General features: G+C 36.1%; 1 protein-coding gene across 10 annotated transcripts in view; it reads right to left on the minus strand.

The window, feature by feature from the left end:
* The window catches only part of ARL15 (ARF like GTPase 15), a 231,251-nt gene that overhangs the window by 149,963 nt on the left and 65,465 nt on the right, over positions 1-15,823 (minus strand). For 9 of the 10 annotated variants that reach the window (XM_068666321.1, XM_068666322.1, XM_068666324.1 and 6 more), the window contains one exon: positions 1,817-1,961. In XM_068666321.1, coding sequence (XP_068522422.1) covers positions 1,817-1,961 — 145 coding nt within the window. Of the gene's footprint in view, positions 1-1,816; positions 1,962-12,318; positions 12,338-15,823 lie in introns of those variants that run through there. The other variant, XM_068666320.1, reaches the window with a different exon arrangement.

Consider the following 15,823-nt stretch of genomic DNA (forward strand, 5'->3'; position numbering starts at 1 on the left):
ACACACACAGAATTTGTTCTCCCAGATCAGACCAATAAGGTATTCCCGTACCCTAACTCCAACCCCAATCACTATAAGGTGCAGAACAGGAACGTGCAAGAAATTCTGAAAGGGGTAATTTTGAAATGGCTTGTTGTCTTAAAATAATTCCTAAACTATTCCAAAAAAACTAAGAACTGGAATGGGCATGAATGGACTTGATGAGAAAATCAAAAATACAGGGTATGGTTTGAAAACCAAATGGAGAAGCTGTCACGTATTTACTGATTCTCAATATATTTTCTAATCTAGCAAAGGTTACAAATAGATATATACATTTGTTATGAACTGAGTATCCTAACTAGTTATCCTTTTGATTTGGATGCCACCCAGTTTTCTCTGGAGTCCATTTGCATTGCTCAAAGTTGCCTAACTACACAATAAGATTTTGATGCTACTATCTAGAAACATGTCAGAAACTTATTTTTTAAATGAGTTGTATTTATATTATTTCCTTTGATAGATTGATATTGCTGTTTACATTGCTGTTACTATTTCTTTCAGGGTCCAAAGTGTTAAAGTTTATTTTGCACTAATTTCAGGTGAACTCCAAAGATAAAGAGAAAAAAAGACAAATTACTCAACAATCTCCTGCTAACCTTTTGAATTAGGCATTGACATCTACTCCACACAATGAGGTGTCAGATCATTTTAGCATTCCTAATTACACCACGATAATGGATTAATTATGCATTCTTGTATTTGTTTTACTTTGTTTACTTACTGTTTTATTAAATAACCTTATGTTCTTGTAATTCAAGCAAAGACACACTGAAAACCAGTTAGGGTTGCTAAAGGATGGTCATGTAAAATTTAAGACCATGTAAGCTGTGCTTAAAGCTTCAGTATAAAGCCATAAAACAAACTATACACACAAGTTACTCGCACAACACTCACTATCTGTTCCCCCTGCAATTCAACCTTAATAAACTGCTGTAGCCACACATCCAGATTTCTTCCACCTCTGTGGTCCTAATCTGTCTTCTTTTTGAACCTGGGAGGCAGGTATTCCTTTTATCCCTTTTTCTTATTCTACAAGGTTTTTTGATTGTTTTATTTTGTCTTGGGCTTTTTTTTTGTTTGTTTTTTGCTTTTTTTTTTTTTCAATATTAAGTACTTCTGGTTCTTTTATATCAGCATGCATATTCAAATTTTTGCAGCTAAGAAGCCTTTTAGCTGCTGTTGTGCCTGTTTCTACACATCTTTTCAATACCACTCAAACTTTTTGTAAATAATCTGCTCTGACTACATAAACAAGTCTCTTTGCTGATCTAAAAGGAAGGATTATCACCAGAAATAATTTCCATTATGTTAGTCTTTTGTATGCCAGCATATACCACAAAGAAGAACTGACCAATTATAAGAAATTAAGTATGATGTAATTTTCAGAGCTTCACTACCCCATGCTAATTTATATTATGTTCTCTATTCTGATTGTATAACAAGACTGCTCAAAAGCCAAAACTAAAGAGAAGAAAGAAACCTTTTAATGTCTGTCTCCAGCAAACTGCTATTGTCTGTTTCATAAGGTTCTATTTTATTAGACCACAATGTCTGCTTTGACTTTTGACATATTCCAAATTGTATGCTTTCATGGATATTCCCCAATGTACAGCCAAACATGGAGAGTAAAGTTGGGTTAGCTTCAAAACAATACATTATTTATCTTCAAAAGCAAGATTAAACTGAAGTTCTCTACTGCCATTGCTGTGTGTTTCAGAAATTAACTTTTGGCAACACCAAAAGCACACGCCATGGAATAAAGGCAGCATCCTACCTGTGGTAGACACTATATTCTCTGGGCTTTCACTGCAAAGTTGTGACAGAAGACTTGTCTTGCCGGAACCAGTGAGGCCTATGCAAACCAAGTCGTATTCAGGTCGTGGTGGTGGTGGTCCCTTGCAGCAAAGTGCTCTAAAACACTGCCAGGAAGAAACACAAGAGGAAGAAATTACTTCTTTTTTTGCAAATATTTATTCAACAAGATTTTAAAATCAGATTTATAAGTTGAAAGGTGCTAGACAGAAGCAAAATATTAGTCTAACCTACTGTTTTGGCAAAATCAGCAGTTAATAGAGTGAGATCAGCTCAACTAAAATCTAGAACAGCTTTACAACAAAATTTAAATATACCTGTTAACTTTTCACCTAAACCTCATGGAGCTGGATTGAAGAAAGTGACTTGAATTTCTTGAATAGCATGAACAGTGCACATACAGTGAAATGTATGAGCTCTACTTTACTCTGCAGTCGGGTATTCATGAGTTTGCTTCCAGAAGGAAAACTGGTAGAAAACGCCTGTGCCAACTTAATGCAGTACCTGCTGTGAACATCAAAGCAGCTTCTGAACAGCTGCTGACCAGGCTTACCCTGTTGTCACAAGAAAGAATCAGAGAGCTTTGCTCCACTGATTTCCTTCCTGGGCTTGCTTTGTCATGTGCGTAGAAGGAGTAAAGTACTTGTCCTACCCAACAATTTCAGCTGTTAAAGAGTATAGCTTGCAAGAAATGTATTTTGCTGGACATAGTTCTGGCCATAAAAATGCAGATCTCTCACTGTTCCCTGGAGAAGTGAATTAATCACAACAAAGAATATAAATCACTTATGTAAAGCCTACTTTAGAGCTCTGCTCACGTCTCTTAAATAATATTGCCAAAATAGGCCAGACCCATCCAACAGGTCCCTTAAGCCCTTAGTAAGGCTCATTAGACCCTTCTTTATACATTATATGGAAAACTTTTACATAAAAAACTAAAATCATACCATTGTGGGATAGCTAGCAATTCTGTATTTAAGGTGTAAGTACAAGATACATATTTTGGGGTGGAGAGGATGTAAGTACTTTTCCCCAGTATCTGCTACCTTCACATAAGAATACATCTGCTGTAACAAGTACCAGAAAATGTGTCTGTGCAGCCATTCCTTCTCTCTCTCATGCCTTTTGTCTTTACATAGTCCTAGCTTTTGAACCTCCAGCAACAGGTATCTGAGACTCCACAACTATACCAAGAGTGCAGCTGATTACTAGATTTAATTCATTTTTACCATCTTAACCACAACTAATCACAGCACTGGGTAAATAAGCTCAGTCTTTACAAACACATTCTAGTACTTGTCTATGTGACTACCCATCCCCTTTCATTGATGACAACTGCAGGAAACAAGAAACTGAAGAGAAGTTAGTAAGACACTGCAGCAAATAGCAGGTTCTGGGACTATGAGCAGACCATCTAAAGATAGCGTGATTATGAAAAGATAGTTCATTATGACTACGGAAGTTTTATTGGTTTCCTTCTGCATAGATGTTAAATTATTCTATTTACACGTGTATTGTAGCCATACCAGCAGCACGATTGAGGCTTTTTTTTCCAAGAGAATTCTTAATGTGCAATGTCTCACATTTTAATGGATACTTGTAATAATATATTTTAATTTTGTAAACTTGTTCTACAGTGTTCCTGCTCAAGTTCAATGAACAACTCTGCCACTGAAAACATCACTATACAAACAGAGCGGTAACTGCAGTCCTGTTTTCTCAGCAGCTTAAAGTTACATGGCCCTAAACAAAACCAGGGATATCCAGTAGAGACTAAGCCTCCATGCTTACCACTTTGGAAGCTGCATCCAGCAGCTCCACAAGAACTGTGGAAGAAGAGAAAATTCAGTGGTCACAGAACAAGAAATAAAACTACATCCTACGTTCTATTTTTGGTTATGAACAGCATCTTGAGATATTTCATTAAGCGTGGACTAAAGCTGCGCTAGTATTTAAGATGTCATATATTACACTTCAGTCAGAAATGCACAGTGTTGCAAGGAATGTGTGTAAGGTGTAAAGAAGCCATTCCCAAAACCCAAAGCACAAACATATAAACAATATTTAGAGTTGTTCAATCCACTATTAACTCTCAGTCATTTCCAAAACCAAGGTGCTCCATTTGAATAATCCAAAGGATGTAAGAGAAATGCGAATAAACAGTCTAACTGGTCTTCAGATACTTGTCATATAGGAACTGCAGTTCTCTTTCATAAATACACAAACCTGGTATGTTCAACAACTATAGCTACTGGATGGGAGAAGAAACAAGAAAAGAGAGGTAAGAGTTAATTGTTTCTGGAGAAAAAAGAAAAAAAAAAAAAAGGAAAGAGTGGATTTGAAAGTACTTAAAATAGAACAATACAGTATCTTGCAAAAATGTATGTGTTTAGCCAGTTTTGGAAAAAAGCATCTATTAACCCAGGAAACTGGGAGCAATTAGGTGCTGCAGTCTGCAGGAAAATGTACAATATTCAGTCCCACTGTTACTTTCATTTTACTAGCGTGTGTGCACATGCTGCGCGCGCAAGTTTAATGATATGTAAGAGGTAAGGGTAGAAGTTAGCCAGTCTTCCTCTTGCTTAGGGATTTCTATCCCAACCGGATTATTCCAGTTTCAGGTCGATCAGCATTTGAGCTGACAATCCTAGACAGTGGCCCTTTAAAGCCCCACAGAGGTTTCTTCTGGGAAAAGCATTAAATATTGCATCTATAGCAGGGGTGGCCAAACCCTTCTGACATATGTGCCGCTCAGAGATTGAAGCTTTGGGCAGCAAACATTCCTGAATTACTATTCTCTCCAACACATTACACTGCCTCCGGTCATTGAGTCTGTCTTCGCCTACTCATTGTACTTCTCGTTTCACTCTCCATTTTGGGGTGAAATACTCTATTATTTCTGTTTTGTTCTGGACCCATCTCCTGTCTGTTTCTTTTGTTGCCGCTATTTAATAGGGACAAACAGAAGCAAGGGATTTCATGCTTAGTTGGTTAAACACACTCATAATCACACAAAAATACTCTTAAGTTAGTGCAACATATAATGCTAACAAACCAAGCGTCCAGGGTTCTTGAAATCCAGAATTAAGGCTGTAAAGCTCAACCATAATTCTGCTCTGCTCCCCTCCTCCTCTTGCCTATACTTATGAATATAGCCTCTCTTCACTTTTTATTTTTCAATTAAGACATTGTTGAACAAATAGACTCTTAGTACCCAGCATGCATTTCTATCCAGAGGACTGGTTAATCATCTGAAGTTGCTGACAAAATACCAAGGAGAAAAAGAAAATGTAAAGCTTACACATATTAAGCTCCATAATTCTGATATTGTACAAGACCACATAAGCACAAACGAATCTCAAACCTTAAAAAGATAATATAAAAGATAGGATGAAAAAAGTAGATAACTACAATACTAAAGATAGGAAACAACTGGACAAAGCAGCAGAGTAATTGTATGCAAATAATGAAACGTTCAAGACACTTGAATGAAGTTATGCACAGCTAGGAGAGAGGAAAAGGGATATATAATACACTACATTTAAACTGCATGAATACATATGTAGTTAAACAGTGCTAGGTTAAAGATTGGACTCAGTAATATTAGAGGCCTCTTTCAACCTAAATGATTCAATGATTCTATGAATGCCTTGGTGTTAAAACAGTACACTGGGATCTGTGCATTTGACTATGTCAGTTGCAGCTGTAGACACTTCAGTTTCCATACTGCTGCACAGGTGGTATTAACTACTGGGGGGAGAAAAATGATGGGAAGAGGAAAAAGCTACCTATTTTAAGGCACACAACCAGTGAAAATGTTTTTGTGTTTTTTAATCAACAGAATAAGGTCTGTCTTCATCATGTACATCGTTATGTGCAATGATGAGGGCAAAACCGACCAGGTCACTATTCATTTGTGGCTACCACCAGAAATTAATACTCACATAGCCACTGCCATCCAGAAGTGATCTTCAGCACAGATAAAAATACTGAAATTGTAATCAGTAGCCTTCTTTGATAGACCACAACCTGATTTAACAATCACCACTATGCTCAGGCTCCTCCACCACAGTATGGACTAATGATCCAAATTCAGCAGAGGGACCTCAGCTCAAAACCTACTGACAAAGTAGATCCTATTGTTTAACCTGCCTAATCTTCATGTGCACGTGGTAAGCTCACTGGCTGAAACCAAAGGAGAGTCCCACTTCACGGCCTAAACACAATTTCAATTTTATATTGGCTTATTGCCACAGAAAGGCAGACAAGTATACGGCAATATAGACAAGGTAACATAAACCAGGACAAATTATCAAAAAAAAGCAAGGCAATTTCATAGAACAAACATAGTCCTAGTAGCATCCTATATTACAGAAATGTTGCAGGACCATAAAATAGCAACAAACTGCTTGGAGGGGAAGCTCGACTTCTTCCCTCAGACCAATAAGAAAGAAATACATTTGGGTTCATTCACTGAAATTATTCAACATCCACTGTCCAACACTTCTCAGTATTTCAGAGGAACTACAGTCCTAGATTCTCAAAAAAAGCAACCACATTTCAGAACCCTTTCAATACCTATATGCTATATGCAGTCACCTGCTGAACTAGACATAAGGCTTAAGTACCAAAACCATACAAATGATGTAGCTCTATTCTTCAAAATGTTTGACAACTCTGCTACCAGCAGAGAAGGCTTGTAGCAAATTAGGTCAAGAAAAATGAACTGGATGGCTTCTAACAAGCCAGATATGACAGGGCTATTCAGAGTACATCATTTCAAAGACTTCCTGGTCACGATGCAATCTTCCTTTGGGTGAAGATGATAAAATCGCAGTTGGTGGAATTCTGTCCAAAACATAGAACTTACTGATTTCTCAAGCAAATAAAGTCCTCACTAGTTTAAGGATAAAATAAAGGCTTCAAGTCAATTATTTTTGACGATCAAGATCCTCATTCCACATTGCACAAGCATGAAGGACAGTATCTTTGCATTTGGGCAGAAGGTACAAGATCTTTCGCCCTTATCTTCCAGTGAGAGGGACTGCTCCAGGATAAAGGCTTCATCTAGAATCACAGAATCACAGAATTTCTAGGTTGGAAGAGACCTCAAGATCATCGAGCCCAGCCTCTGACCTAACACTAACAGTCCCCACTAAACCATATCCCTAAGCTCTACATCTAAACGTCTTTTAAAAAACTCCAGGGATGGTGACTCCACCACCTCCCTGGGCAGCCCGTTCCAATGTCTAACAACACTTTCAGTAAAGAAGTTCTTCCTAAGATCCAACCTAAAACTCCCCTGGCGCAACTTTAGCCCATTCCCCCTCGTCCTGTCACCAGGCACGTGGGAGAACAGACCAACCCCCACCTCTCTACAGCCTCCTTTAAGGTATCTGTAGAGAGCAATAAGGTCTCACCCCTGAGCCTCCTCTTCTCCAGGCTGAACAAGCCCAGCTCCTTCAGCCGCTCCTCGTAGGACTTGTTCTCCAGGCCCCTCACCAGCTTCGTCACCCTTCTCTGGACCCGCTCAAGCACCTCGATGTCCTTCTTGTAGTGAGGGGCCCAAAACTGAACACAGTACTCGAGGTGCGGCCTCACCAGAGCCGAGTACAGGGGGACGATCACCTCCCTAGTCCTGCTGGTCACACTGTTTCTTATGCAAGCCAGGATGCTGTTGGCTTCAGGGCTTTAGCTGCAAGGAAAATTCTTTGAATGCAGTCAAGTTTCTGTGCTACAAAACATAATAATCCTGGGAAAAAAAGAAAAAAAGAAAAAAAGAAAAAAAGAAAAAAACAAACAACTGTAAGGCAATGGTAGTCCTTCTCCTTGAAACTATAAGCCAAAAGTAATCACTAAACCTCGTGCTCAAAATGGAAAATGTAACTTTCTGACCTTAAACTCCCAGGCACTTCCCCATAAATAACAGAAGAGCAGGAACAAAATTATGACCCTCCACTTCGTTCACACTGTCCTCGAAGAAAGCACTGAGAAAAACAAGCATCAGGGTTCTGGATGTGCTTAGACATTCACTATACAAGTATGATGTAAAAGCCTAACAAAATGAAACAGCATATTCACAGGTCATGCTGAGTCAACAAAAGAGCTGAACATAAGCACAGGTGCTACTCTGAACAGGAGACTTCATGGCAGTGACGGATCAAGCTCCAAGGGGGTTCTCAAACACTTCTAAGTTTCATCAAGTGTAGAGCTATTGCTCAATTTGTCTCCCTTCTGATGGTTTGCTTTCCATTTATTTCCCTGCACAAGAATAACTCACATTTCAACCCTTCAGTCCATTCAAATCTAACAGCAAGAGACAAAGGTGAACAGAAGCCTTATGAACAAGTCTTTGCAAACAGTTTCACTACCTAAGAAAATACTGAAAAAGCCCTAAAAATCAATGCACAAAAGGCAGTAGCAACACCACAAAAATGGACAAAGTTAAGGATGTAGCACTACTCGTCATTTCTAATTTCTAGCTAGTAAAGATACAAAATACATACAGACCCCCCCCCAACCCACACCCCCACAAAAAAATAGCGTAGAACTATCAGGCTTGCTAAAAGCCATCTATTTCCAGGTTTCCAGCCAAAATAAATAAACAAACAAACAATAAAAAAAAAGCTTTTCCATGTTTCATTTATGTTACAAGGTACGTTACAGAACTATGTTTTCTTTTGTTCAGCAAAGCAGGAATTATTTGTGTTCCATACTGGATCACAAAATCCAGAAAAAAATAATATTGACCACCTGGTATTCTTTGATTTCTCTAATTAATACTGACTAAATGTCAACAGCACGCTGTTTTTCTTTCTTCGCCCAGAAAAATATTTGGTACCCAAGACCGTAGGCAGCTTTATTTTATATACACACACTATACGTGGTATTACTTCTGTAATACTATAAGAAAGAATTTATGGTAATACTACAATTCAAATCCCATTTCCAAATGGGTATAGGAACCTAAAAGAAACAAAAATTAGAGAAATACTTGCAAAAAAAATTAAAACTTGCATTGTATTACTTATTTAAAAGGAAAAACAAACAAACAAACTAAATAAATAAATAAAAAACAAACCTGCTGCTGCCCTAATTCAAACTGCAATAGGAGTCTCAGTCCTCAAGGTAAAAGCTCCCTCATCATACCTGAAGTAAGATTTATGGGATCACACTGGGACTTATGCAGCAAGACAGTTTGAAGAAATTTCAACTATGGTAAAATAAACATAATTAAATTCATTTGAAATGTAGTTGGAAAAAGCAGAAAAGGAGATGGCCACGAAATGACCCAGGATGACAAGTGAGAAGTGTGCAGAAGTGTCTCAATGAAGACATAGGTGATACCATTTAATACATACCCAATAAAAGTAACAAGATCTGAATTTTCATATACTGATTGTATTGAAAGAATACAATATTACCGAAATTTCAGTAACATTATAGAAATAGACAAATGCCAGAGATTTTTTTTTATCAAGCTTCAGCCCACGCTTCCAGAATTGTTGGGCATCATAAGCATAATTAAAAATAAACAACTCACAGGTTGAGTGCGAGTCTCTGAGTGTATTTTATATATATATATACACACACACACACACATATATGTGTGTATATATATATACACACACATACATATATTTAAAGAAGAAACCTCAAGAAATTCCAAGTGAGTTTTGAGGGAAAAAGAAGAAGTATTTCATGTTTACTTGAGGCAATGTTTCCTCTGAGATTTATCCCCAGGATATGTCTTGTTCTTTCTTATGAAAGAATTCAAAACTAACATTTGCCATCAAACCTGAAAGCAAAGAGGACAAATCTCTAGAGACAAGAGACCAGACTATTTCCTCTGAAGTCCAGTCCTACTGAACATGTACATAGCTGGGTAGAAGGTCAAGTAAAAAGAGATTGTGGATACCAGTCAAAGAAAAACTGCACAGAACAAAACAGAAGAACCCAAATATCCCATTGATAAAGAATACTAGAATTATTTGGGAAACTACCAGAGAGCAAAATTAAACAGAATTGGGATACTGTAATAATATGTTAAAAATAAAAGTATAGTTTCTACTGTCATTTTTATATGTATTTGCTCAGATAATAATTCTCTCTTTGCTCATATCATAAAAGAAATATAGCATAACTATCCCAGCCAAAACCAGGACACAAATTTAGGTACTGACCAACCAAGAAGTTAGCAAACTGATGAATGTTTGGTTGCTCTAAAAATTAACAGGAGGCAAAGAAAAGAAGATACTAGTAAAGACTGATGTAAAAAAAAAAAAAAGTTACTAAATTAGAAACAGTCTATGCAGTTAACATTGAAATATAAGGAGTGTGCTTTACGAATGTATATACAGTCTAACAGGAATTAATGGGAGGATTTAGATAAAAGGAAGAAGTGGACCAGAGAATAACGATAGCTTGATTTTGCAGGCGGCGCAAGTTTTACAGCCAAAGAATTCTGCTGCCTGGAACATTTAAAACCAGACTGCCTTCCAACTCTACAAAATGAAGTAAAAATTACACTGATGTTGGCAGAGGCACAAATGGGAGATCTAAGGGTATGCTCTACTATCAATTCATGGCATACTTGGATTTGGAGTACTACATAGTCATCGGCAATGGGTATTTCTTATTCTTTAGGCTCTCTTTGAATGCTTTCATTCTTACATGCTTTTTTCATTTTACTATCACAATATACAACTATCACAACATACTATATTTACAAAAATAAGAACCTCTAAGAAGATATGTATTTTGACCAGAAGACCTAGGGAATAGGAAATATGTAGTAACATATACAGGAACTTCTCTTCCTCCCCTGTATAGCAGAAGTTTTACTTGGCTAGCACAACACATTACTACTGTGGGAGGAAACAGGAGACGAACCTAAACAAAAACTATTAATCCAAAATATACAATTGGAGGAAGGCATACAAATCTTAAGTACCATTAAAAATTCTTCAAATTTTAATTAATGACAGCTTCTTTGAATGTAAAAGTTTTTGCCTTGACCAAACTCTGAGGAAGTTAGCTTTGAAAAACTTCAGCCATTTCGAACATCTCATGTTCCAACACAGGTACTTTGCATTTTTAAACTCTCCAACTGCAAGGTTTTGGGGTTGGTTTTGCTTGGTTGGTTTTGGTTTTTGTTTTATTTTGTTTTCTTGGTTAAGTATCTCTATCTCCCACCAAGTTTCTCAATTGTCACGAAACTGTTTTCTAATGAAGACCTCTCTATTTATTGGTTGTTTTGTACTTTAGTTCTGTAAAATCAGAACTGTCCAATTTGTCACTGCTGATCATACATGGATCAAGGACTACAGCCTTTAAACTGTCTCGAAGAGAAATCAAACGAGAGCTCTGCTTGTAGTCCTTGAATATCTGGGGAACATAATTTGAGATGGGGATTCTCAGTTGACAGGAAAAAGAACGGACCATATAGAGGCAAGACAACTGTAAATATAAGCTGTGTTCGTAGGCTTGCACCATTAAAACAAAAACAAAACAAACAAAAAATCCCATACCATTCTTGTTCAAACAAGAATTTGTTTAATAAATACTGACCAAAACCTCTTCATCTATTTAAGTCAGGTTAAAAAAAAAAAAAAAAAAGGAAAGAAAGGAAACGGTAAAGAATTATTTTGTAGATAAATTCTGGACACTCTTAAAGGTTAAGCTGCCTCTCAGAGGTCACAGCTGGATTTTAACTTTTGTAGGGGAGAAAAATGGGAGCTGGCAAGAAAAAGGTTTATTTTTCATTAAAAAAAAAAGACTATCAAGGCCTTACTCCTGAGAGAGCCTACCACACATCTATGCCTATTCACAGGCAGGTCAGCATACCCTCTTTCCAGCAGAGACAACCCAAACTAACAAGTTTCTGCTAGTGTAACTACAACCACTTCTTATTAGTTAAGAGGCATGAGATACTTCAAGCCACACAAAGGTATTACTATGCCAGATTTTTATTTTTATTTTTGTGGCAAAAAACCTGCTTTTAGTCTCAGAGCTACTGCAAATCTCCTTTGGTGATTCAGAGTATTTCATTCTTGCATAGGTGCAAGTACTTTGCATTACAGCAAGCACTTTTACAGGGAGCAAACATCCACAGCCTGACACCTTCGTGTGCCACCACTTTCCTAATGCTATTGCTTTTACTGACAAGTTATTGGGTGTCTGTCTTTCAGGTAATAATTACACAGCACTTCTATAAAAATTTTCTTAAGTTAAAAAGGCAACAGGTTGCTGCTTAAAAATATCTCATGTTGGTGAAATATAATCATAAATACAAGCAGAAATAAACTCAACATGTAATTCAGATAACTAAGCACAGCTCTTTGGTGCTCAGTCCCTTGTCTTCTTTAATGCACAGCTGTAAGAGATTTAATATTTATTTTAAGGAGGCTGCAGACACCTCAGTAAAAATTGACTCACTGCTGCTTACTGGAACAAAAATTTTACCATTCAATCTAGATCAGTGTAAATCTTGCCAAGTTGGGAAACTCCTCCTTCCACTGGCGAGAGAGAAAATTTCACCAACAACCAGGGAGCACTGCAATAATGATGAGATTCTATCAGTGAAACATAAACAATCTGGAGTTGGTGGCATAATTCAGAGTAAGACAATGAATAAAAACAGGCTTAAGAAATGGAAGATGGCTGGTTTTAAGACTAAGAAATACAATCAGTTTTAAAAGTAGAATTTAACTCAACCTTTTTTATCTTTTTTTTTTTTTCACTTGCTTCCCTAATTAAAGACTGACATAATAGGTCTGTGATTTCTTTTTTTTTTTTTTTTAAAGGAAGTTTGATATATACATATATCAAACATATGATATACAACAGCTTTTACTGCAAGGCCATTAAGTAATAGCCAGTCACCTACATATCATAAGATCAGTATTTTTGAAATGTAAGGATTGTATACAGAGTATGAGAAGAGATGCACATAGTTCTTCTCATGCCATAGGGATTTTTCACTTAACAGGAAGCATTTATAGCTCAGAAGCATTTCTCCAAAGCAATTTTTAACAATGAAGAAAGACGATAAGGTACAGAACATACCATACCACTTTACAAAAAGAGTGCAGAAGTCTGATTATGTTATTCAGTAATAAAATTCAGAAGTCTAAGATTTGAAAAGAAAAACTGCAGTAAAATGTCAAACACAGATCATAATACTGATGACAAACACCAGAAGTATTTTACTTTCCTAAATATTAATAACAGTCTTATTTATTTGAATAAATATTTGAGTAGTCACGTTTTTTCATCCTTGCAACAAATTTTTAAGATTGCATCGACTTTATTGCTACAAAAACATACAATCACAAATTATACCCTATAGAGATCAGTGTTTAATCAGGATGAAACGACAAGCTATAAAAGTAGAGAAAGAGACATTAAAAAAATATTTCAGGACAAATGTCCTTTCAAAAGCATTCATAAAATTAAGAGACATTAACCATTGTTTCTAGTGGGCTGTAAATGATCCATACCTTACACCTAGGTAGATTCATTGTGAACACAGGTAAACCTTCACCTATTCTTTTTTCCTTCTCATTTTCATGCAGTTAGTTATAAAGCTGAAATAAACAAGAAAAAGCATGCTGTTCACTGTTCTCTGGCAAGAGAGAAAATTTCTGGTGCCTGATGTAAAGTATGAGCCTTGGTCATTTCTGTCTCCCGCAACGGAAGAACTGATGTACCTGCAAATTATGTCACAGCACTACCTTCACCTTTAAAATGCCAAGGAAATCAAGCTAAAAGACATAGATCAATAATATTATATATATGTGTATATATATATAAATAATAAATTTGATTTATATATAATTAAATATATAATTTAAATTGTATATATATATATATATATATATATATATATACATACACATATATATTTAAAAAGTGCCTGACCAGTGCACAAACCTCATCCAGTCAGGCACAATGCTGAAGCAGAAATTCTCCTCCCACTCGTAACTATACTGCTTAAATCTTAAACTTTACCTCAACAGCTTCTGTTTTCTTGTTGAACTTCCTAAATTCCTTAGTAAAGGAAATTTAAAAAGCTCAGATCTTTTAAGCAATCAAGTGTACTCTCTAAACCGGGAGATATTTTGATGGAAAAGAACAGAATACTCAAGCAGACATTTCAACATCCAGCAAAACATACGTAATTTATGGGAGCATATGTTTATTGAAGTTCACAAATCTAAATACATTTTCCTAAGAAAACGTGAAAGGCCTTTGATTATTATGTTGCAAACTGTGCATTCTGAAATTAATGTGCCATTGCCCAATTCTTTAAATTGAGAAACTACAATGAATTGGCTTAAAAAACAAAACAAAACAAACAAAAAAAAAAAACACCTTTATTCTTAGAAACAAAGCAGCAAATTTTATTAAACCTATTTTTACATCTAGCTATCCTCACAAAGCTGAGGATAATGTAATTTTGAATAGGATGTAAATGTCAGCCAAAAGCTGAAAAAAAATAATAGGAGTAGTGCAGGAAAGGGAAAAACAAAGTTGTTATTAATGTATTACTTCTACTGAAATACCACTGAAGTCCAGTGTGATCCAAACCACACCATACTGTGAGCAAAACAGCAAAGACCAAGTCCCTACAAAGACCAAGCTACAGAGAAGTAACAACTATACAGCATTTTTATCATATTTTTTGTTGTTGTTCAGACCTGGAATTCGGTTTTGGTACAGATTCAACCTTCTTTGTTCAAAAGAAAAGAAGTTCCTTGGCATAGCGACATGGTCTAATAATAATAATTTCAGTGCCAGTTTTCTAGCATAACTAAGATGTCCATCTAGCACAAATACACTACAGTCATTTAAAATAGCTTATTGTTCCAGTACACAACAAAGCTGAGAAGTCTCGTAGTATTTGAGATAGATTCTTACTCTTATCCGTAAGCAGGAATCAAAATGTACTATTTAGCTGCAGTTTAAATATTTGAAGATTTTTCAGCTGGGGACATTTTGCACCCTTAAATAGTAAAAGCAGTTAAGCCGTTTCCCATTAAAAATCCTAGAAAAATAACCTTTACAAATAAAATGAAGATAAAGTTCTAGGAGACCATAAATTGACTTGAAAACGTTCACTGAAAAAAAGCATATTGACAGCAGCAAGCAAAGTGTTAAATAGTATGAAACCAGGTAAATATTTTGTCACTAAGTGTCCATATGAAGTCCATAGTATAAACACTAAAACCTACTTGGACTTCCAGGCAAACATAAGTATTTTAATGACAAATGTATCATGAGTCTTCTTCCTGCTGTCTACCACTTTTCTCTTCTGCTTAGCCTTACATTCCAGCCTAATAGCAACATATTTTCTACTCCAATCAACCATACTATTCAGTGGTATTTCCTAGAAAAAATTTTCTTCTGTCGGATAAATAGAGAAGAAAATCCTTCAGGGACAGCTTGATATACCACAGATTCCAGTTGAAATAATACTGAAACGAGAAATTAAGAATTTCCTTAGTAAACCCACCAGCACAAAAAATGGGGTAAAACCATAGGCATTTCAGCAAAACTCAATTCTACTAAGCATGCAACTTGAATTTCACTCTGTAATTTTAAATAATGGATTCAGAAGGAGCAGAAAAGTCATGCTGTGTGAAAGGCTGACCATAATAAAATAAACTGAAAAAGTCTATACACAAAAAACAGTATGGGATTGCACTACTACATGATCATGTATGTTTCAATTGGGAAAAAAAAAAAAGCCAGCTTATAAGCGGAATTGTAGAAGAGTGGAGTCCTTTTCATTATTTTCTAGTTACAATCATTTAGTGGTACCTGATCAGAAAAAAGCAGTGACAAAAACTTTACTGTGCAAGTGACACACACAATTCTATTCAGGGTAAATAAAGACATTCTTTCTTTGAGAAGCTACTATACTTCCATGCATCAATGATTAAACACTCCATTTAAATTAAAAATT

The sequence above is a fragment of the Anas acuta genome, chromosome Z (genome assembly GCF_963932015.1).
Source record: "Anas acuta chromosome Z, bAnaAcu1.1, whole genome shotgun sequence".
Lineage (NCBI taxonomy): Eukaryota > Metazoa > Chordata > Aves > Anseriformes > Anatidae > Anas > Anas acuta.